General features: G+C 28.1%; 1 protein-coding gene across 2 annotated transcripts in view; it reads left to right on the top strand.

Moving 5' to 3' along the window:
• The window catches only part of LOC113370413 (supervillin-like), an 85,941-nt gene that overhangs the window by 42,274 nt on the left and 17,771 nt on the right, over positions 1 to 25,896 (top strand). For both annotated transcript variants that reach the window (XM_026611081.1, XM_026611089.1), the window contains 2 exons: positions 4,630 to 4,890; positions 5,086 to 5,203. In XM_026611081.1, coding sequence (XP_026466866.1) covers positions 4,630 to 4,890; positions 5,086 to 5,203 — 379 coding nt within the window. The remainder of the gene's footprint in view (positions 1 to 4,629; positions 4,891 to 5,085; positions 5,204 to 25,896) is intronic.

Below are 25,896 nucleotides of genomic sequence, written 5' to 3'. Positions count from 1 at the left end.
AGTATATTTTATCTAGTTTCTGCTAAGATAACTAAAAAAGAGTGTCCGAAACAAAATTTTTGAGTTATTTAACAAAATATAACCAAGTGTCCCGAATCCATTGATAGTAAATACGCAAAAAGTATGAGACTAGCCCAAATTATTCAATAATTTTATATTAAAGTGCTTAAGGGGTTAGGGGTACTTGCAGGCACGAAAAAATGAGTGTTTTCAGTATTTTTTTTTTGTTATTAAACGATGTTTTTCTACAAAAATATTAATACAGCATTATTATACAATGTTTTGACTTGATGTAACAAAAATTTCAGAAAAAAAAAATTAATATTCCCAAAGTTACAGCCGTTTTTGTTGACCCTGTTTCGAAAAACGGTCCTGGCGGTGACCATCATAACTCCTTAGAGATTCATCTAAAATCAATCAAATTAAAAAAATAGTTTTATGAATAGTTAATCCCGGGCCGGATCGAAGGTTTTCTTTTTTTTGCAAAAATTAACAAAATGGCAGCATCAGAAAGAAAAAATCTAAATTTTTGGGTAAAAAATCAACAGTTAATTGGTCTTAAAAAATTCAAATTTTTGAAAAAATAAAAATCCTTCGATCAGGCACGAGTTTATTATGTATTCTAAAAGCTGTATGAATTTCATTCAAATTTACTAAGTGGTTTTCGAGTTACAGTGGTCACCGTTTCAAAAAACATAGTTTTGAGAAAAACGCGTTTAAAGTTTCACATTGGATTTACGTACAGAAATTCGAATTATTGAATTACTTAAACCGAGCCATCTATATCTGGGCCATATAATAGTTTATCAGTCATTGTGCAAGTTTCCAAAATTTCCATTTGCTGTTGCCTACAAAGCATTCTGGCCTCCTGAGTGTTCTCGTTGGCGCGCTGATCTGCCACTTTCACACGTGCCGCATCCAGTTTTTCAGCATACCAATGGGAATTATACACACAATTAGGTTCTAGGGTATCCATAATCAATAATAATAATTATGTTTATGCATTCAGCAATTTGTACGATAGTAAAACTAGTATTCACGGTTTCTAGGTATATTTTTTACACTAGTTGGTTGAAGCTTTTAATTTTTTCTGATTATGGATTTAATCTTGAACTACACATCTTAAAAGTAAATTATCATTGCTGAGATCGTCGTAAATCGGTTTGAAAGCGTTTAAAACATCAGGAGGTGAGGGAGAATGATCTTGAGTATAAGTATCGAGCTCTCCACTTGCGTCAACGCGCTGGTAAGAGTCCAATAACTCAAAAAGTAATCATCGGATCAACTTGAAATTTTCAGAGAATATTTTCAAGATCTTACCCTTAATGAAAATGCAAAAAAATAAAAATCGATTTTTCAAAAATCCCAAGTACCCCTAACCCCTTAAGACAGTATATAGAGGATATTAGTAAATTTTATCTAGTTTCTCCTAAGCTATTTAAAAAAGAGTGCCCCGTACAAAATTTTTGAGTTATTCAAATAAACGTAAAGTTATTCCCAGCCCTCTGTTTAACGATAGTTCTATTCAATGTCCATATTTGGTGATGTTGGTTTTACTAAAGAGACGGACACGCGAACAACGAATATAAATTTATATAAATAATTATTATACGTCACTTTTACTGATTTCTCATTTCTTTAATTAAACTTTCACGAAGATGATAATTAATAGATTGATAAATGAACTTGGATGGAAATAATTAGATAATTAACTTCAAGCTTGTATTGTTGGATCCGGGTATTCTTTATATTTTTTCAAATAACTCGAAAACTTTGTTTCGGATACTCTTTTTTCATTGGCTTAGCAGAAAGTAGATAACATTTAATAAAATTTGTTATAAACTGTGTTTTACACTTTGATACAAAAATTTTGCATAGTTTGGGCTAGCTCTAATGTATTTTGCATATTACAATATATGGTTTCGGGACACTTTTTTACGTTTATTCGAATAGCTTGAAAATTTTGTTCAAGACACTCTTTTTTTGTTGGCTTAGCAGAAAGTAGATAACATTTACTAAAATTTGTTGTAAACTGTTTTATACACTTTAATAAAAAAAAAATTGCGTGGTTTGAACTCGTCCTAATGTCTTTTGCATATTTTCAACATAAGGATTCGGAATACTTTTCTACATTTTTTTTAAATAACTTAAAAATTTTGCCCAGGACACTCTTTTTTTATTGGCTTAGCAGAAAGTAGGTAAAATTTACTAAAATTTGTTATAAACTGTCTTATACACTTTGATACAAAAATTTTGAATAAATCCATGTGAACTCGCCCTTACGTAAGCTTGTCTTACCAGATTTCACGGCATTTTTCCACATTTTTCTGAATAACTCAAAAACTTTATCCAGGACACTCTTTTTTAGTTAGCTTAGCAGAAACTAGATAAAATTGACAAACATTCTATACAAACTATCCCATACACTTTCATACAAAATTTTGTATATCCAATGTGAACTCGCCCTTATACTTTGTCCTGAGTTGGCCAAACAGGATTTGGGACGTTTTTTTAAATTTGTCTAACAAACTCAAAAACTTTGTTCCGGGACAGTCTTTTTTAGTTATCTTAGCAGAAACTAGATAAATTTAACTAATATTCCACTTAAACAGTATTATACACTTTCCTACAAAATATAGTATAAAACCCATGTGAACTCGCCCTAACATATTCATTTATCTTTTCAACCTTCATTATCGCACACATATTCCTCATTTTCTTATTATTATTGTTATTATCGCATTATGCACACTTTTTCTATCGTTATTCAATTCAGTATTTATTTATAAATTACAAATTATAAAAAACACGATTTATAATAACGTGTGAACAAAATACAAAACGTGTTTGTAATACAAGAGGAATTAGAAATGCTTTGGCAGAACAAATTGGATAAAAAATAAATATATATATATATATATATATATATATACTAGCAAACCCGACAAACTGCGTTTCGCCAACAGATGGTTTCGTGAGAAAGATGAAGAATTTTTTTACCGAATTTATTATTATGTGGTTATTTGACGAAAAATATATATACCAATAAAAGCATTGAACCAAAGTATAAATATCAAAAGTGCTCAGTATTGATAGTTACTAAATATTCGATACTATTACTAGGTAGTAAGTAAGAAGTTAGATTTTTTGCGTAAAACGCTTGACTGCCCAGCAACCATATAGGATTTTGACAGTTTTTAGTACCACTTTATATGAAAACTGCTACATAACATAGCCTTGCCATAACATTAGTTTATTTTATAGTGGAAAATGACAAATATAGCCAAATATAAAAGATAGATGAAAGCGTTTTGATCCTTGAAATCATATCGTTTCAATAGCATTTGATATCTTATCAGTCTGCAGTGGTTGCAGAAAGGTTTTGTATATATTAATTTAGATTTTTATACCAGTATTTTAATTTAAATCAGTTTGACTTCTTGAAGAAGTAACTTCCTCTATTCAAACTTAAAAAAAGAGTTTTAAACCCTAGAAGCCACAAATTAAATAACAAAAAACTTAGAATTATTATATCAGGCTTTAAAAACAATTAAGCATAATTTGGTCGCAAGTATGAGAGAATTTTCTATTTCAGTAGTAATTTGATAGACGTTCTCAGTTTTTTGAAATCATATTTTATTAAACAAAAAAACAATTAGAATGTTTAAAATTAATTAATTAAAATTGCACGGAACAGACAATATCCGAGTTTAGCTTAATTGTTTTTAAAACTAAAATTGATATTAACAAGTATGTATCAACATATATCTAATATTTTTTTATTTTTTTTAATTTAATGAATGTTTTTTATTTAAAAATGTACTATTTTTATTTATTCGAAAACATTCCTTTCAGTATCATAAAAATATTTTCATTCTTATATGTGAAAATAATGCATGAATAACGAATCATTATTTCCATAGTTACTTAATCGAGATAAACTATTATTTTTTAGTTCTACTAATTAAAATTAAAATAATTTTGTTTACTATCTATAAAATTGAACAATAAATAAATTCAGTCAAAAACTGCTCTAAATTACACTATAAATTATCGCGGATAAATTACAGAATATTCGAGCAAAAATGTATTTTCTATATAAAATTCGAAAACCGGTTTTTTAGTAAAATTAAAATTCGAAAACCGGTTTGCTGGAATGTCGGTTTTTGTATAAACCCTACTTGCGGCCCGTTTACTAACGTTTTTGTATATAAATAAAACTACAAACAAAACTACTTACCACAATTTAATCATAAATAAATAATATTTACGTAAGACACATCCTATTAAACGTAATTGAAAATCATTTGCCAAAAACGTTTGACATTTGACGTATTAGCCACCGTCCATTGTTTTATTTAAATTACGCTTCTACAAAAATTTTCTAATTAAAAATGTAAGGTTTCTACGCGATATTGAAATAATATCTCACCTTTCCGACAACCTACTGATTAGTACGAATTTTTCAAGACTAAGACTGGCCAAATCGGTTTAGCCGCTTTCGAGTTTTACCGAATCATTTGATAGAGAGCTTTATTTTTATATATAAGATATATGTACCTGATACAACTTATCTTAAGGCAAAACGTTACTTACAACTAGTTACTAATTCTGTTTCCTCTTCCCCAGGAGGCAGCCTCCAAGTGCCATAGTGAAAACAAAAAGTTCATCCTCCATAGTTCTCATATCAAAAGAAAAGACTTCTTCAACTGCGCCTGAATCGAAGCAACTACAACAACGTCCAGAAATTTGCGATGAAGTGCCTTCTACTTTGTATGGACTGCGCCGCAGCCAGACGCAACCTCTGAGAGAACCTTGGAGGGAATCTCGGCTAAAGAGTAGTGACGAGGAGGACAACGAGATGCCGGGAGGAGCTACGATAGCTGAGAGGTGAGAGAAGTGAAACTTCTTTATGCAAGAGTAGAATTTGGATTATTATTTGATTTTAAATCTGGTGGTGTATGGTTAGGTGTCTTAAGGCAAATTGCTGGAACTTCCCGTACCGTAATGAAAATTACGGTACGGGAAATTATAACTGTAAATTATATTATTTGTATTTTGTAAGTTTTTTGTCTGATTTTCCAGATTGGCCGCTTTGAAAAAAAGTGGCCAAAATGATTGGAGGAAAAGAGTGTCACGATTGGCCCCAGATGAGGATGTTTCGGCCATTATTAGTCGTGATGTTGGGAAACCTTTGAAACAGGTTAGTTTATATAAATAATTTGTATTTATATATATATATATATATATATATATATTAAAATTTTTAAATAAATCTAATGTGAACTCCGCCCTTAACATTGCTCTAATTATAAGTTTTCCATACAAGGATTCGATACTTTTTTTACATTTTTCTGAATAAGTCAAAAACTTTGTCAAGGACACTATTTTTCGGTTAGCTTAGTAGAAATAGATAAAATTGACTACAGTTCTCTATATATAGTTTAATATAGTCTTATACAAGTATTATGAATAAATTAAGTTTGAACTTGTCCTTATATATTATTCTAAGTTTGTCATATAACGATTCGGGACATTTTTTGATATTTTTATGAATAACTCAAAAACTTCATCTAGGACACTCTTTTTTAATTAGCTTTGCAGAAACTAGATAAAATTTATTAAAATTCTACACAAATTGTCTTATACACTTGCATATAATTTTTTTTAACAGTTTGTATGAAAATTTTGAATAAATCAACTGTAAATTTTTTCTTCTGTATTGTTCTAAGTTTGCTATACAAGGATTCGGGACATTTTCTGTCATTTTTCGAAATAACTCCAAAACTTTGTCTAGGACATTCTTTTTAAATTAGCTTAGCAGAAACTAGATATAATTTTTATGATATTTTCCTATAAACAGTTTAATATAGGCTCATATAATTTTTTTATAAATCCAATGTGACTATAGCTCTAACTTTGTCATACAAGGATTTGTGACATTTTTATAAATATCTCGAAAATTTTGTCAAAGACACTCTTTCAGTAGTTAGCTTAGCAGAAACTAGATCTAATTTATTACATTTTTTCTATATGAAGATTATTATAGTTTGAAATAAAATTTTTGACAAAATCCTTTACATATTGTCCTAAGTTTGCCTTACAAATATCAGGGCATTTTTTTACATTTTTCTCGAAAACTTTGTCCAGGACACTCTCTTTTAGTTAGCTTAGCAGAAACTAGATAAAATTTTCCACAATTCTGTATAATTTTATTTAATGTTTGAATATTACTGTTATACCAAACATTTTCCTATTGTTTTGTGATTTTTTTTCATATCATTTGTGCACTGAAGATGAACCAAAAAACCGTACAAAAACGTTTACTAATATTTTTTTTTAAATAACTTTGCATTTTTTCTTCTTAGTGAATAAATGCTTTTTATTTTCAATTCCTTTATAAAACAATTATATATTGATGAAAACAAAATATTTCTTAACTAAAAAGAATATATTCATACATTTCGAGTCTCAATTTGACTTTTCTTTAGTGGACAAAAGACAAAAAATAATTTAAGAAATAATATAACTAAAACCAAAACTTTATAATAAAACAATTAACAAAAATATTATTAAGATAAAATTAGTGTTGAAAAATTACTGACATAAAAAGAAACATCAGGACTCGAAACGTATGTGACATTACTTTGATTCTACATTATTTAAATAGCAATTTTATGAATACCTGAAGAACTAATGGGACATGTCATAAAATACATTTATTTTATTATTGTTCAACAATTTTAGACCTAATAGCTTGAAAACAATTAAAAATTAAAATTTCATTTAATTAAAATTAAAAATTTGTTTTTAAATCATTTTATTATCATTTCGACGTATCACAAATTCATTGAGAAATTTTCTATTAGATTTATATGCATTTTTCATTTTTTAAATATTGGAATCTAGTCAATAATTTTTATAAACTTCTGTTTATAAATTTCATTAAAAATTATATTTGTATCATAGGCAAAATGACTTATTAAGAGTTGGACTCGTCTTGACACCTTAGTGCCTACAGACTTGTAAAATATTACAAAAAATAGCAAATTTTAATACAAATTCAATCGCATTAAAATTTCATAACTAGTTATCAAGAATTTTATTTAAAATTTAATATAAGTGGAAACTTGTACGCAAATTTTTCCTGCCTCAAAGCTTTCTGCTGTTAATGAGGTTGAATAGGAGTCTGACTCGTCTCAAATCCACACCGGTGATCGTAGAAACTTGTAAAATATGTCAAAAAATAGCAAATTTTAATACAAGTCGAAAGGTATATAAATTTTACACCCGTCTTTTATCACTTTAGCACAATAATGGATTTACATCGAAACTGGCACGCATTTAGTTTTTGGTCAAATTATTCTAAAGTCTTCAATGTTTTTGGCTAGGGAAATTTCTCTAGAAATGTATTAAGTTGGCTCGGACATTTATCATCATATTATTTCTGGACAACTAGTCGGCTTGCGTCAGAAATAATTCTTAAGTCTAATTTTAGATAAAATTGCTTCTCTTCTCGGCAGGGGATCGAACCTCCGCCGAGGCGAAGAGTCTAATTCCAGTAATAAAATTAAAATACACATACATACATACATATATATATATATATATATATATATATATAACAATACACTACATACACTGTATATATATACATATATACAATACAAATATATAATGTAAATAACAATACACTACATACACTCTTTATGCTTTTCTGCTCTAACATTATCACAGGAAGGTCTACAGACTTTGTAAAAACATCAGTTCAAACGCATTTTTAAAGAAATTAAAAAAATGATTATATACATTTTAATCTTTTATCAACTTTCATAAATTTTTTCTTAAATTCATGTATCAATCTTATTCTTATATAAAAAATGATTGAAATCTCATAACGATGAACACGTACGATAACGTCAACAAGATTTAACCACAAATCGGTTTTAAATTCAAATTAATATATATATATATATATATATATATTGCGGTGAGATTTAAGATTGAATTTTAATTTTAATTTAAACATTTTACTTACACGCTCTCCTAAGCACACAACGTGTTGAAGGTGTAAATCGAAATTGCATAAAACGAGGAGGCGAAATTTCAATTTCAATTTGCGATGAGATTGATTGGATTTATATATATATATATATATATATATATATGTATATATGTATATATAAACTTTTACCCTTCCACTACAAACCCCTATTTCGTAATATTCATCCTAGTAATCAAATTGTTTTTCATCCGCCACTTGATCGTTTCTGTGAATTATTTTACATATTTTTATTGTTTATAAAAATTAATTTTTTCTGAGCCAATGACAAAGTTGAAATTTGTATTTAAAAATAGCTATATAAAATATTAGGACAATAGGGTTTAGACTGAAAACTATCTTATTACTATTTTTCGAGCTTCCTTCCAAGGACATTGAAGGAATTTCCTAATTGTAGGACAAAAATTGTGGCAAGTCGAACTCCTGGTCAAATATCAGTTGCTATACGAAGGTCATGAAAATTAAATATTTTATTTATATTATTTAAATAAATAGTTCTATCAAACACAAATATTGTTATCTTTAACGCCAGGACTGTACTCGAAGTCTGAGCTCCTCAATTGCCAATAATAAAATTTTTGTGTGCAGGTTTTTGAGATCGATTTCAAGTATCCTGAGATGCTGTAGGGCATTATGATGTTAGAGAACTTTATTTATCATTTAATTCTGAACAGATTTGCCGAATATACTATTTAAATTAAACAAAATGTTTAAAAGTTACAAACGATGAAACAAATAAATGCACCAGAATGATTCAATGACCGATTAGGAGTTCGACTCGCCTAAAGTCCACAATTGTGATCTTACAGACTTGCAGAATATGTCAAAAAGTTACAACTTTTTTACTCAATCGAATGGCACTTAAATTCTTTAATTATCTAACAAGATTTTGGCGTAATATCTAAAATAAGGTGAAACTTGTACGCACTTTAAATTGGGCACATTCGTCGGTTCTAATTTTCTAGTCATGTATTTTATAGAGGGAAAATGATATAGAGGGAAAATTGTAGAATAGTAAATTTATTCCTAATGACAATATTTTTATATTTTTTAGCATTTATATCTTGAGTGCTTTCCAATAGTAACTGGTACGCATATGAGTATTTAGGAGTCTGACTCGCTTTTAGTCCACATCTTTGGTCCTACAAGTTTCCAAAATAGCTTAAAAAAATACTAATTTTTTCCCAATCGAATGGCGTTTGAATTTTATAAATATCTCTTACAATTTTGGCATAAAATTTAATACAAGTTGAAACTTGTACGCATAGCAAATCGACCAAGAGCCTAAAGTAAAACTCACTTCAAATCTACACTGTTTGTCCTACAAACTTGTGTGATAGCTCAAAAAATAGCAAATTGCGAAAGGAATCAAATGATATACAATATTCATACCTATCTTTTACAATTTTGGCATAAGATTTAATTCAAGCCAGAACCTATACGCATTATTCATTTAACGCCTTTTTAGCCTCTAACACCTCACATTCTCGTACAAAAACATCATCCACAAATCTTATTATATCTATATTAATAACAAATTATATTTTAAATCTCAATTTAATAAAAATAAACCTCGATCTAATTTATTTATTTTATTAAATCCCTTCCATGATTTCAAGTTCCGCAGAAGAAGCGTGACGTTTATTTTATATCTGAGTTCAGTTGCAAATGTGCGCGCTCGGTGAACGGATCATGTCGCTCGTTTTTTTATTTTTTTTTTAATTAAATCAAGTGTTAATTAAATTAAATAAATTTGAAATTAAGTGTTAAAATGCATTAGTGATTGTGTGGTGAAGGAATTATGTAAATATATGTAATGGATTTGTTGTAATTTGGTTCTGAAGAGAAATGTGTGCGGTTCAAATTTAGTGTGTGAAAAAAATCCAACTTTTTCATATTTTTTTAATTATTTTTTTATTTTTATAATGTTTTTTTATCCAAAATAAATATGTCTGGGCTTTTATACATTTTATAACAGTTCTTGTTTATATAAAAGATTTTGCAGTATTTTATTTTAAAAAGTGTTTTTTAGGGTTTTGTGGTTTGCGCCTTCTCTAAAAGTTAGTTTTGGTTTAAAATTTGGTCGGTTTGGTTAATTTGGACAATTAACCAAATTTTGGAAATTAATAATGGTTATTAAGTTTTTTGACCCAGTAATTTTTTTGTTATTTTTTGTTGCATTTTTGGATTTTTTGAAGTTGATTTTTAGCCTAAATTTGGTTAGTTTGGTTATATCTTTTTTTGTTGATAATAAACGTTATTTCATTGTTCTTAAATTATTAAGTTTATTTATTAGTTTGGTTATATCTTTTTTGTTGATAATAAACGTTATTTCATTGTTCTTAAATTATTAATTTTTGTTAAATTTTTCTTAATTTTTACGTTTTAGTGACTTTTTGTCAAGTTTCAAACTATTTTTAGTTTCTGTTTTTTTATTGTTTTTTTCCACATCGTGGTCTAAAATTGGCAAATTTGGTTATTTTTTATCAAGGTTAATATCGAAGGATGTTAAATATTATAATTGGTTAATTAATAAAATCTCATTATGAGTTAATATAGATTTATAATATGTATAAATATTGAGATAAATTTAAGAATTTGTTTCTTTTGGGCTATTTCAGTGTTAAATTTCATCCCTGATTTTTTGAATAATTTCTTAATCTGATTTTTGGTCTAAAATTGGTTAATTTTGATACTAATTATGCAATTGTTAAAAATATTAATTATTATCAATTTTTTTTATTATTCACAATTCTTGTGAATGACTTTTAGTCAAATTTTGAGTGAAATTTCGTTTCTATACTCCTATGAAAGATTTCTAAAGTTGTATTTTGGTATAAAATTGGTTAATTTGTTTATATTTTGTTTAAAAAAAATAAACATATATGATTTTTTTTAAATTATGAATTAATAATAAATAATTCCATGGTTCTGAAACAAAATATTTATTTTTGGTAAATTTTCGTGACAAATTTTTTATTTTTGACTTTTGGTATCTTTTTGGTGATTTTTAGCAATTATTTTGTCGATAAAATGTAGAAATGTTTTAGTTTTGGTAAATTTTTAAAGTAAAAACACAACATAAAATTGGTTAATTTAAAATTGGTTGAAATAAAAATAATAGTTGTTAACTTATTATATAATATTTTACTAACAATTTGTCTGTAATTAAACTTCTTGAGTTATCGAGTTAAATTTTGTTTTATTTAATTTTTGCAAGAATTTATGTTTGCTTGGACAATTTGATAGTCAAATTCTGTTTTGTAATTTTGGTATATTTTGAAAAATTTTTAACGACTTTTTGGACTAGAGTCAAAATTATTTAAGAAGTCAGACAAATATTAATTATTTTGTATAGTTTAGAATTTAAACCTTCTAAATATAAATCTAAACGATTTTTAATTAAATTTTCATAAAGCGATCAATTTATTCAATTTTAATACCACTCTACAATTGAAAAAAATTATATAAAAAAGTATTTGTTAAATTTTTCTCAATTTTTTTTTTCATTCAAAGACTCTAGTTGTGAGTCACAGTTCTATACGAGCTGATCTAATGCGACTTTCGGATGACAAATTGATTTTTTAAGCTCTAATTTTACAGATTTGTTAATAAAATATAAGTTACAATGTTGCTAAATCTATCACTTTTTAATGATAAATAGCGATTTATGTTTGTTTTCACAATTTTGATGATGAAAATCGAACAAAAGTAAACGAATGTTTGGCGTCGACATTCAAGGTCGAGGAGATAATTTCGCGGTTTCGGTGTCATCATCGTTTATCTTTATTTAGAATTGTTTATAGAGGATACATTGTCTTAATTTATATATATATATATATATATATATATATATATATAATAAATGATAATTAAATTATTCAATTACATCACAATTAATTTACAATCTCTATCCGAAACTGTAAATAGCCATCACCTTGAATTTTGACCTTGGAAAGAAAAGTGTAGGATTTCCAGGGTGCTTAAGGCAAAATACCACTTACATCTAGTTATCATATTTTATTTAGTCGACTGTTTCTGCCAACAATTATAATTCATACTCTCATTTGCAATTGTAACTGTTTTCTTCCTTCTTTTCAATTCAAAACTGTTTCTTCTTGATTCCATATGCTGCATTTATTATTAGTATGTATTATGATTTAATTAATATTATTCATCGAGTTGGAATACTAATTTGTTGCACACCTGTTGCACACGCCTAATGAACACTTTAGTCGTAATTAAAATGAAGAAACCCCTGTTAAAGATTGTAGAGAATGTTTGAAAAAAAATTACAATATCTGTTACAACTGCTGAATAATATAACATCTAGTAATGTAAGTGAATAATAACATAAATTTAAATAAAAAAGAGTACAAAATAAAGGATAGTATTTTCACTAAAATGATATCCGTATTATGAAGATCTAATATAAAATAAAAGCAATTATTGATGACTAGCTGACCCGGCAAACGTTGTTCTGCTAAGTGAGGAATTTCTAAACAATTTCTATAGAATAAAAAAAATACTTTACTTTAGGAGTTTAGGGATGTGTTGTTTGAATGGTACAGACAATGAGGTGTTATAAACACAATAAACCCCAAAGTCTACTTGTATAATAATGAATTATATAATTCATAATAACAATATTCATTTGTCCATATTTCGTTAATACAATCAAACTGGAAGTTTTATACACTTTCTATAATAATATGATATAATTAAATCCAAGTCTTTTCTAGTCTTTAGCCATGATCAATGTTCAGTTGATAATTTTTGCCCCACACAGATGTAAGTTTTTAAAGTGATTATATAAAGAAAACTGTTGAATCTCACTCAAAATTAGCATTCCATTGTATGAAACAATTAAATAGCGTATAGTTAAAATTTATATTAAGATCTCCTGAAGTAAATCACTGTGCTCACAACCCCAGAAACTAACAACAAAAAGAAATACTTTCGTTATGGATTCTCAAAGATTACCGTTTATCTCCTGATAGCAAAGTCATAAGAATCAAGGTCATAGCTGGTTATACATCTTTTCCCCTCTACTTTCAAATATTGTTGTTGACCGATGCTAAACTTTACTGGTTTTTGAGATATTGGTGGAGGACTTTATTAACCCCGGATCTTCATATATTACTATATCTATTATAACTTGCAATAAGTAATTAGACAAAAATGTCTATGGTGTCCCCTTCGATGAATTCCGAATTTAGGATCTCAATTTGAATAACTTATATGCAATAATAATATAAATCAGAAAATGTTTTGGTAACACATTATTCACATTAAACCAATAAGTACTTGCATAGCACAGCGTTTGAAACAAAATTATTTATTTATTTTTTCATATGCAAGCCTTAATCAATAATAATAGTATTATTTCAAGCTGTTGATAAAAGAATACAAATAGGCAGTGAGCAAACACTTGAGAATTAAATAAAAACCTCATACAAAATCAAAATAAGCATTCTTATTAACATTTAAAAATATATAAAATTAAAAGAATAACACATAATCTGCTTTAACTTTGATTTGACATATGAGTAGTAATCATCTGTCATTTGAATAATATTGTGTGGGAAGCCATTTTGAATCAAGTGCTGTTTACCAAAAATTTTCAAATTAAAAATGTAAAGTTTCTACGCGGATTTGAAATATTATCTCACCTTTCTGACCATCTCTGGATTGGCACGAATTTTTCAAGACTAAGACTGGCCAAATCGATTCAGCCGTTTTTGAGTTTTACTTAGACATTTAAAAGAGAGCTCCATTTTTATATATAAGATATATAAAATTAATAAAATAAATAAAGTTTTGTGTATAATAAAAATAATACTAGAAAAACAATAAAGTAGAATAAAAGCAATAAGTGACAAATAATCATAAATATAACAAAATTGAAACCGATTTTGAATGTTCAAAAATTATTTAGTTTTATTATTTAGTATTGTTGCTAAAGTTTTGTATAAGAGTGAAGTGCATTAGAATTTGTTATAAATTTTTATTATTCGGCCGCTCCCAATCAATTACAACACATATCCTATTAGAATCAACTGAAGCGCGACACCAGCGCAATGTGATTCTCATCAGAATCATACTGATCTCATGATTGACATCCATCCGACAGGATGTTGTCTTCGTCGACTGTCACTTATTACAATTATTCAATGAAATCGACACTGGACAAATGTAAACTAGACTGTAGTAAAAGTATTAACTGATAAACTGATTTATTTATAAAACAATATGTGATTTTATTAATTTTTCAAGTTTTTTCGAACAAAGTTGTGATGTATGTAATTGTATTATTTATAGTGTCCTGTGTCTATTTATCCAAGTTTTAAAGAATTTTTTCATTAAACTATTATTTGTAGGCTTCTGTAATATTTTATAAAGTTTATTCAGACCATTAATATTGTTATCATACAAAGTTTTATCAAAATGTAAAGAAACGATTGACTGATTATTTTGCAAAACTTATGAATACGAGTTCTTATCTAGTTACGTGGAATGTCTTTTAATTTTTTGAGATCGGTACAGCAGTTATTGTCACACACTTTTGTTTCAATTTGGGCGTAACACGATTCAGAATGGCTTCTAAGGTTGGGAAAATATAAAATTATGACTTTTTGGCCAAAAGTAACTTTTATCTCTCTTTTTTTCTATCTACCTATGTATCTTTTATATATTATATATCTGTATTTTTCTTTCTCTCTCATTCTCTCTCTCTCTCTCTCTCTCTCTCTACATATATATATATATATATATATATATATTTTAGGGTGGTCCTCAATATGGGTTTTTCCGAATTTTTACAAATAATTTTACCAAAAAATGTACTTGCACAATAATTATCAAAGCCGAAGAATTCTAGGGAAAATTCCAAGTATTTTCAAGTTCTAGGGCAATTATTGTGCATACCGAGTTGTTCTAGAAACTTTTACTGTTAGACAATATTATTTATTGTTTAATTTAAAACAAATTTTTCAAATGTATTATTTATACCACGCGAATATTTCAGAAGTTATGAATAATTTTTCAAACTTTTACAATAAGTATCAATGCCAAAGAATTCTTCATGTTCTAGGGCGAAATATACAATGAACAATTATTCATATTCTAGATTAATTTTCAAGTATACCGAGTTGTTATAGAAACTTTTATCACTAGACAATATTGTTCGTTGGATAATCCTAAACAAATTTGCCATAGACACTATTAACATCACACGAATATTTTGAAAGTTATAGATAATTTGTCAAAACTATGTACTCCTACAATAAGTATCAATGCCAAAGAATTCTTCATGTTCTAGGGCGAAATATACAATGAACGATTATTCATGTTCTAGGACAATTTTCAAGTATACCGAGTTGTTATAGAAACTTTTACTATTAGACAATATTGTTTATTGTGCAATTCTAAACAAATTTTCCATAGACACTATTAACATCACACTAATACTTTAAAAGTGACAAATAATTTTAAAAACAAATGTTCTTCTAAAATTGTTAAGTGTCAAGGATAAACGATGAAGAATTCGCGTTTTAGGACAATTTTCGAGAATACAAAATTGTTCTAGAAAAATTTACTCAAAACAAAACAAGTCCTTATCGAGATCCATCAAATGGCTTTTAAATTTTTAAAATCGGTACAGCAGTTTTTGAGAAAACGTCAGCGAAAGTTAAAAAAACAGCTCACATACTCACATGCACTGACTGATCTCGAACGATTCAAAATGACTTGAAACGTCAAGAAATTAGCAAGACTGATTGTTAAAAAAAATAGTTCCGAAATTGTTCAAAAAGTTTATTAAATCCAAAAACAACAAACAATTTTCGAGTATACCGAATTGTTCTAGAAAAATTTACTGGAACCAAAGCAAGTCCTTATAGAGTGCCGAGTTCGAAATTTTTAAAATCGGTTCAGCAGTTTTCGAGAAAACCTCAGCGAAAGATCGAAGCATAGCCTCACCCAGATACTTTTCCAAATTTGGTCTCAAACGATTCAGAATGACAAGAAAACTTAAAATCAGCAAGAGAAGTTCAAAAACATGGTCCAAAACTCAAACAAATTGGTCAAAAAGTTTATTGAATCTAAAAACTACAAATTTGGTCACAAACGACTCAGAATGACAAAAAAACTTAAAAATTGAAATGCAGGTTAAAAGTATGATCCAGAACTCCAAATTGGTTAAAAATTGGTCTATATTATTTCATATTATTACAACTACTTTGCTTTACCATTTCTTTGTATGTATATATGTATGATTTTTTAACTTGCGTACTTTCTTATACGCATCGTTGGACGCACTTTCTTACATTTAAATTCAACGAAAAGCAATAAAATATACACCAGTGTTGTGCAATGATTTTTACTTGATTTTTTTTACCATTTTATAATCCTGAAGTTTGAGAATCTTTGATATTTCCCTCATTGACAAGCACTGGTGTTGACTCATTCCGAAGTTATTTGTTTGTTTTATTAAAATATCGAGTTCTCTATTCATTTTGCAGTGGATGTTTATGGTTTGTTTCGATAAGGAATGGTGAATTTTGCATTCTTTAGGCAGAACAATGGATCACGAATCGATCATTATTAGTAGAACCTTTGAAGGAAACGGACGTTGTAAAAAATTGCGAGAATTTTGGTTGTATTTGCGAGTTTTTAAGTTGCTTTAGCAAATATATTGATTGCAAAAATCGGGACCCAATTTTTTTTGACTTGACACACCTTTTTAGTGGTCAACAGTTGAATTTTTGATCAGTATTAGGCAAAATTTTGAACAAGGTGGATCGAATATAAAAACTTTGGAAGTTTCAAGTATTGCTAATAAGTTTTTAAGTTGCCCTAGCAAATATATCAGTTGCAAAAAGTCTAAACTAATTTTTATTGGCTGGTTTTGGTGATCAACTGGTGAAAATTTGATCAGTATTTGGTAAACAGTTGCAGAATTGGGATGGAATAACAAAATTTGGCAAGTTTGAAGTATTGCTAACAAGTTTGTAGGTTGTTCTAGCAGATGTAATGGTTGCAAAAATTTAGAACCAATTTGTATTGACTTTGTACACTTTTTTAGTGATCCACTGTTGAAATTTGATCAATATTTGGCAAAATTTTGAACAACTTGGATAGTATACAAAAATTTGGCAAGTTTCAAGTATTGCTAACAAGTTTGTAGGTTGTTCTAGCAGATGAAATGGTTGCAAAAATTTAGAACCAATTTGTATTGATTTTACACCGCTTTTTTAGTTATCAACTGGTTGAAATTTGATCATTATTTAGCAAACCTTTGACCAACTTGGATTGTATACAAAAATTTGGAAAGTTTCAAGTATTGCTAATAAGTTTTCAAGTTGTCTGAGCCAGTGGAATGCTTGCAAAAACCTAGAACTAATATCTATTGACTTCACACACTTTTTTAGTGGTCAACTACTTGATTTTTGAACATTATTTGGCAAATTTTAGAGCAACTTGGATGGAATACAAAATTTTGGAAGTTCCAAGTATTGCTAACAAGTTTTTAAGTTGTCTGAGCGATTGGAGTGGGTGCAAAAATCTAGAACCAATATCTATTGACTTTAGACACTTTTGAGTGATCAACTGCCTGATTTTTTTATCACTATTTGGAAAACTTTTGACCAAGGTGTATTGTATAAAGCAAATTGGCAAGTTTCAAGTGTCAGTAGCAAGTTTTTGAGTTGCCCAAGTGGATTAACTAGTTCCAGGAACCTAGAATCATTTTCGATTAATTTTACATACATTTTTTGTGATCAACGGTTGAAATTTGATCAGTATTTGGTAAAATTTAGAACAACGTGGATGGTATACACAAATTCGTCTAGATTTCAAGTTTTATAGCAAGTTTTCAAGTTGCCTAAGGGATTGGAGTGGTTGCAAAAATCAATAATTAACTTCTATTGACTTCACACACTTTTTTAGTGATCAACTACTTGATTTTTGATCTATATTTGTCAAAATTTAGAACAACTTGGATGGAATACAAAAATTTGGCAAGTTTCAAGTATTGCTAACAAGTTTTTAGGTTGTCTGAGCGATTGGAATACTTGAGAGAAATTAAAACCAATTTATTGACTAGTTTAGTGATCGATTGGTTGAAATTTGATCCATATTTGGCAAAATTTAAGACAACGTGGATGTCAAACAAAAATTTGGCAAGAAATTGATGAAAGTAGCAAGTTTTTAGGTTGACCTAGTAGATGCAATAGTTCCAGGAACCTACAACTAATTTCTATTGACTTTACACAATCTTTCAGCGATCAACTACTAGATTTTTGATCGTTATTCAGCAAAATTTTGAACAACGCGGATGGAACACAAAAGTTTTGGAAGTTCCAAGTGTTGGTAGTAGTTAAGTTTTTAGGTTGCCCTAGTAGATGCAATAGTACCAGGAACCTACAACCAATTTCTATTGACTTTGCACACTTTTTTAGTCATCAACAGTTGAATTTTTTATCAATACTTGGCGAACTTTTGGATGCAGAGGATGCGACAATAAATTTGGAAATTTTTTAATGAAAGTAGCAAGTTTTCAAGTTGCCAGAGCTGATCAAATTATTGCAGAAAGGTAGAACCACTTTTCACTGACTTCACACACTTTTTTACTGGTCAATAGTCAAATTTTTTTATCAATATTTGGTAATCTTTTGGATGCAGAAAATGCAAAAGTAAATTTGGAGAAATTCAGTGCATATGGCAAGTTTTTAAGTTACTCTAGCAGATGAAATTGTTGCAAAAATCTAGAACCAATTTTTGTTGACATTGTACACTTTTTTTAGTGATCAGCTACTTGATTTTCAATCATTATTTGGAAAACTTTTGACCAAAGTGTTTTGTATAAAGCAAATTGGCAAGTCTCAAGTGTGGGCAAAAAGTTCTCAAGTTGCCCTAGAAGATGAAATAGTACCAGGAACCTAGAACCAACTTCTATTGACTCTACACAATATTTTTTAGTAATCACCATTTGAATTTTTTATCATTATTTGGAGAAAATTAGAACAACTTGGATGATATACAAAAGCAAGATTTTGATGAAGATAGCAAGTTTTTTGGTTGCTAAAGTGGATGAGATAGAGTCAAAAATCTAGAACCAATTTTTATTGACTCTGTACACTTTGTTAGTGATCAACTGTTGCAATTTTGATCATTATTGGACAAACTTTTGAATGCAGGGACTACAAAAATAAATTTAAGTAGAAGTAGCAAGTATTTAAGCAGTCCTAGCAAGAAGGCAAGATCAATCTCCAAAATCTCTTTTTATAAATCTGTAGTTTGATCACCAATTTGCAAAAACTTCTAGGAAGTGGAAAGAAATTTTTGGAGAATATTTTGAAGCACTTTTAAGGCTATCTGAGTAATCTACAAAACTTTTTAGGAAAGTTCTTGGCACAAAAATTTTGAGAAGATTTAGTAGACGGAGACAACTGGATAAGTTGGTCACTAATAATTGACACAAACCAATTCGTATTTTAGATCATTACCAAAGTTTTGGTTGAGCAAAAGTTGATACTTGATAGAGCTTGATATCAAAAGTTGATATTTGATAGCAAAAGTTGATACATTGGTCAAGCAAAAGTTGATACCATTCAATTTTTAACCCAATTGATTTTTTCACCATGATCCTTCTAGAAATGAGCAACAAAGTCGTAGAAGCCACCTTGACCCACAAATACAAAACAGTCCTAAAGGGCGGCCGTCTCGATTACATCGACACTTCCTTCGTGGATTTCGACAACGCCCTTCTTCGCATTTCTAACTTTAAGGGCAACAAAAACAAAATCTGCATAAGTATCCATCTGGCATTATTTGCAGATCTCAAGGATAATGGTTTGATGGATATGTTGAACCGAGATTATGGCGAAATGCTGATCGAGGCAGAGGAGGATTTTTGTATCACTTTGCTTTTGGATTTGTCCACGGTTCCTGAAAACTGGCAGGAACTGGTATCAAAAATAGGGTTACTGAAACGTAATTGTTTTGCCTCGGTTTTTGAAAAGCAGTTTGATGCCCTGGAAAATTTTGTGGAGGACCAACAAGTGGTTATCGGTGACGGTTATTTCACCATCCAAACCAAATCTGACAGGGTTGTTGTAACTATCACCATTATTTTCAAGGATGACAGTGATATGGCTATTGGTAAAACCTTTCTGCAGGAGTTTAGGGATTGCAAAAGGGCTCAACAGACTGCTCCTCAGGTCATGTTTACCCTAGAACCTGGTAACAAGGCTTTGGTCACTTTTGTTTTGCTAGAAAAACATACTAATATGGATGCAAGGGGACGTACAATTGACTTGATTTTGATGTTTAGACAGTATATTCAGTATCATGTCAAGTGCTCAAAGGCTTATATTCATTGCAGGATGAGGAATAGAACTCAGGAGTTTTTGAGGGTTTTGGATAGGGCTATTCCGGAGTCAGAAAATGCTCCTAAGAAGACCTACAGTGGCAGGAATTTTACCAGAAGTGACTAATTGGGTTGTAAATGATATAAAGTAGTGACTTGGATTGATAAGATTTGTAATTTTTGGATTTAAGCAATTTTTAGCTTGTATTTTTAATTTTAAGTTTTCTGGTCATTCTGAATCGTTTGTGACCATATTTGTAGTTTTTAGATTTAATCATTTTTTTAACCAATTTAAGTTCTGAACCATATTCTTAACGTGTATTTTTAATTTTAAGTTTTTTGGTCATTCTGAATCGTTTGTGACCATATTTGTAGTTTCTAGATTTAATAAATTTTTCGACCAATTCTGAACCATGTTTTTGAACTTTTCTTGTAATTTTAAGTTCACTTATCTATTTTGGAAGTACACTTTTTTGAAAAATTATTTATAACTTCTGAAATATTCGCTTGGTATAAAAAGTGTATTTGACAAATTTGTTTAGAATTGAATAATAAACATTATTGTCAAATAGAAGAAGTTTCTAGAACAACTCGGTATACTCGAAAATTGCCCTAGAACTTGAAAATATTTGAATCTTTCTCTAGACCATACATTTAACTTGCATATCTATTTTTAAGTTTTCTTGTCATTCTGAATCGTTTGTGACCATATTTGTAGTTTTTGGTTTTAATAATTTTTTAACCAATTTAGAGTTCTGTACCATATTTTTAACGTGTATTTTTAATTTTAATTTGTCTGGTCATTCTGAATAGTTTGTGACCATATTTGTAGTTTTTAGATTTAATAATTTTTTAACCAATTTAGAGTTCTAGATCATATTTTTAAGTCGTTTGTGACCAAATTTGTAGTTTTTGGTTTTAATAAATTTTTTGACCAATTTGGAGTCTGGACCATATTTTTAACTTCTCTTGTAATTTTAAGTTTTCTTGTCATTCTGCATCGTTTGTGACCAAATTTGTATTTTTTTACCATATTTACCTTGCATTTCTATTTTTAAGTTTTTTGTCATTCTGAATAGTTTGTGACCAAATTTGTAGTTTTTGGTTTTAATAAATTCTTTTGTCCAATTTGGGGTTTTGAACTATTTTTTTTAACAATCTGTCTTGCTGATTTCTTGACGTTTCAAGTCATTCTGAATCGTTTGAGACCAAATTTGGAAAAAGTATGTGTCAGTACATGTGTGTATGTGAGCTGATTTTTTACATTTTGCTGAGGTTTTCTCAAAAACTGCTGAACCGATTTTAAAAATTTAAAAGCCATTTGGTGGAACTCCATAAGGACTCGCTTTGGTTCGAGAAAATTTTTCTAGAACACTTTTGTATTCTCGAAAATTGTCTTACAATATGAATTCTTCTACGTTTATTTAGACCTTGACGCTTATCTATTTTGGAAGTACACTTTTTTGAAAAATTATTTATAACTTCTGAAATATTCGCATGGTATAAAAAGTGTTTTCGATAAAAATGTTTAGAATTGAATATTAAACAATATTGTCTTATAGTAAAAATTTCTAGAACAACTCGGTATACTCGAAAATTGCCCTAGAACTTGAAAATATTTGAAACTTTCTCTAGACCATGTTTTTAACTTGCATTTCTAATTTTAAGTTTTCCTGTCATTCTGAATCGTTTGTGATCATATTTGTAGTTTTTGGATTTAATATTTTTTTTAACCAATTTGGAGTTCTGGATCATATTTTTAACTTGTATTTCTATTTTTAAGTTTTCTGGTCATTCTGAATCGTTTGTGACCAAATTTGTAGTTTTTGGATTTAATAATTTTTTAACCAATTTAGAGTTCTAGATCATATTTTTAAGTCGTTTGTGACCAAATTTGTAGTTTTTGGTTTTAATAAATTTTTTGACCAATTTGGAGTCTGGATCATGTTTTTGAACTTCTCTTGTAATTTTAAGTTTTCTTGTCATTCTGCATCGTTTGTGGCCAAATTTGTCCTTTTTTACCATATTTACCTTGCATTTCTATTTTTAAGTTTTCTTGTCATTCTGAATCGTCTGTGACCAAATTTGTAGTTTTTGAATGTAATAAATTTTTGGACCAATTTGTTTGATTTCTGCACCAATTTTTGAACTTCTCTTGTAATTTTAAGTTTTCTTGTCATTTTGAATCGTTTGAGACCAAATTTAGGAAAAAGTATGTGGGTGAGGCTATGCTTCGACCTTCCACTGAGGTTTTCTCAAAAACTGCTGAACCGATTTTAAAAATTTAAAAGACATTTGATAGAACTCCATAAGGACTCGCTTTTGTTCAAGTAAATTTGCTTAGAACAATTCGGTATACTTGAAAATTGTTTGTTGTTTTTGGATTTAATAAACTTGTTAAACAATTTCTGATCTATTTTTTTAACAATCTGTCTTGCTAATTTCTTGACGTTTCAAGTCATTTTGAATCGTTTGAGACCAGTCAGTGCATGTATGTATGTGAGCTGATTTTTTAACTTTTGCTGACGTTTTCTCAAAAACTGCTGAACCGATTTTAAAAATTTAAAAGTCTATCAATGGAACTCGATAAGGACTTGCTTTGGTACAAAGAAATTTTTTTACAACAAATTTTTCTTGAATATGAAAAATACTTTATTGTTTATTTTGACCTTGACACTTATCAATTTTCGAAGTACATTTTTTGGCAAAACTATTTGTATCTTTTAAAGCATTCGTGTGATGTTAGTAGTGTATTTGGTAATTTTTTTTAGAATTGTACAATCAACAATATTGTCGAATGGTAAAAATTTCTAGAACAACCCGGTATACCCAAAAATCACCCTTGAAAATACTTTATCATATTTATGTCGACCTATGTTGACCTATTACTACCTATGTTGGCAGTACACTTTTTTGAAAAATTATTTATAACTTCTGAAATATTAGCGTGGTATAAAAAGTGTATTTGGAAAATTTGTTTAGAATTGAACACTAAACAATATTGTCTTATAGTAAAAGTTCCTAGAACAACTCGAAAATCATCCTAGAAAATACTTTATTATTTATACGTCGACCTAGACACCTATTTATTTTGGATGTACATTTTTTGCAAAATTTTTCTAAACTTTCAAGATTTACCTAGAGAGTAAATATTTTTATAAATTGTTTTTTTTTTATCCAGTGATTTTATTTAGTGTATTTATAATGATTGACTGTGACCAAAAACAAAGTGAACATCTGTGTTGTGTTTTTTAAATGTTTTTTGAAAAAAAATGTCGCTGGTTTTGGAATTGTGTTTTATCGTCTTGTTGATACTTTTGGTTTATATTTGGTTCAAATATAAATATTGTATTGAATCAGTGGTGGACGATGATGAGAAGGTCAATTGTTCGGTGTCTGTGATAAAGGTAAATAAATAAAAAAAAATAAAAAGAAAAAATATTTATGTTACTATATATATATATATATATATATATATATATATATATATATATATAAATTTGCATATATTTATTTAAAATGTTTCGTAATTTTTTCATTGTTCACATTTTCATATAAGTAGCTGCAAATAATTAAAATAACAATTAATCATAAAACTATTCAATTTGTCCTAAATAACTTGAAGGATAAATTCCGATTGTGAAGAAAGACAATAGACGATGCAATTTAGTGAATTTTATCTAGTTTCTGCTAAGCTAACTAAAAAAGAGCGCCCTGTACAAAGTTTTTGAGTTATTTATCAAAATGTAAAAAAGTGTCCCACAACACCACCATATATTGTAAATATGCAAAATACATCAGGGCGTGTTCAAATTATTCAAAATTTTGTATCAAAGTATGTAAGACTATTTATATAAGATTTAAGTATATTTTATCTAGTTTCTGCTAAGCTAATTAAAAAGGAGTGCTCGGAACAAATTTTTTGAGTTATTTGAAAAAATGTAAAAAAGTGTCATGAATATTTACATATTGTAAATATATAAAATATATTAGTGCGGTCAAATTATTCAAAAAATTTATTCCAAAGGGTGTAAAACACATTATACAGTATTTTAGTATATTTTATCTAGTTTCTGCTAAGCTAACAAAAAAAGAGTGTCCCGGAATAACATTTTTGAGTTATTTGACGAAATGTAAAAAATGACCGGAAGCCGTATATTGAGAACATGCAAAATATATTAGGGCGTGTTTAAATTATTTAAAAATATTGTATCAAAGTGTATAAAACAGTTTATGTGAGATTTAAGTAAATTTTATTTAGTTTCTGCTAAGTTAATCAAAAAGAACGTCACGAAACAAATTTTCGAGTTATATACAAAAATGTGAAAAATTGTCCTAAATTCGTAAATTGTAAATAAAAGACCTAAATACCTATATTGTGGATAGTCACCATTTGCAGCTAGTTTTACCTAAAAATTTTGAATCAAAGTGTATAAAGTAGTTTATACTATATTTTGTAAATTTTATCTAGTTTCTGCTAAGCTAACTAAAAAAGAGTGCCCGGAACAAAATTTTTGAGTTATTTAAATAAATGTAAAAAAATGACCCGAATTTATATGCAGCAAAATGACAACAATATGATATAAATTTATTTTATAAGTGCGCGTAAAAACTAGTTTATCAAAGTTTGCTCGTCAGTAGAGTTCCTTTTTAATTAAAATAACCCTAATAATTATCTAGTCTTCATTTCGAAATTTTATATAAAGTTTGCTCGTCAGTAGAATTCATTTTATTATTTTAATTCATATTTTTATTAAATAATCCTAATCATTATCTAGTTTTTACTTGGACATTTTACATAAAGTTTGCTCGTCAGTAGAGTTCTTTTTATTAGTTTATTTTATTTAAAATGTGTTTAATGACTGTATTTTTTTTTTACAAATTTACGACTTTTGTCTCATTAATTGAAATTGTGTTAAAAATGAGATTTTGTTTAATATTTTTTCACAAATTTACGACTTTTGTTTTGATTAATTGCAATTGTGTTAAAAATGAAATTTTGTTTATTTTTTTTTCACAAATTTACGACTTTTGTTTCATTAATTAAAATTGTGTTAAAAATGAAATTTTGTTTAATTTTTTTTATCGTATTTTAGTGAAAGTTTAAGAAATACAAAATGTGCGTTCGCGAAGCGTGAAATTAATTTGTAATTAAAAGTCGAAATTGAAGAATTCAATTAGAGGAATTTTTATTAAGACATACATATGAAATATATATATATATATATATATATATATATATATATATATATTTAAACACTGTCAACATATATATATTTTGTATGATTCTGAATTTGATGTTGACATATGTATTAACAAAGTCTAGTAATCGGGCTTAACATCAATAAAAAACATGAATTTCTTTCAAAAATTTATTTTAAATCCATACGTTTCGGCTATAATCCTAGCCTTCATTCAGTGGAAAATTAGTTATTCTTATTATTAGTTAGTTATTGCAATTTAA

This window comes from Ctenocephalides felis, unplaced genomic scaffold (genome assembly GCF_003426905.1).
Source record: "Ctenocephalides felis isolate EL2017-DRISC unplaced genomic scaffold, ASM342690v1 CF-g0.4_SCAFFOLD_00845, whole genome shotgun sequence".
Taxonomy (NCBI): domain Eukaryota; kingdom Metazoa; phylum Arthropoda; class Insecta; order Siphonaptera; family Pulicidae; genus Ctenocephalides; species Ctenocephalides felis.
Note: the sequence above shows the minus strand (reverse complement) of the source record. Positions and strands in the feature narration are given on the sequence as shown.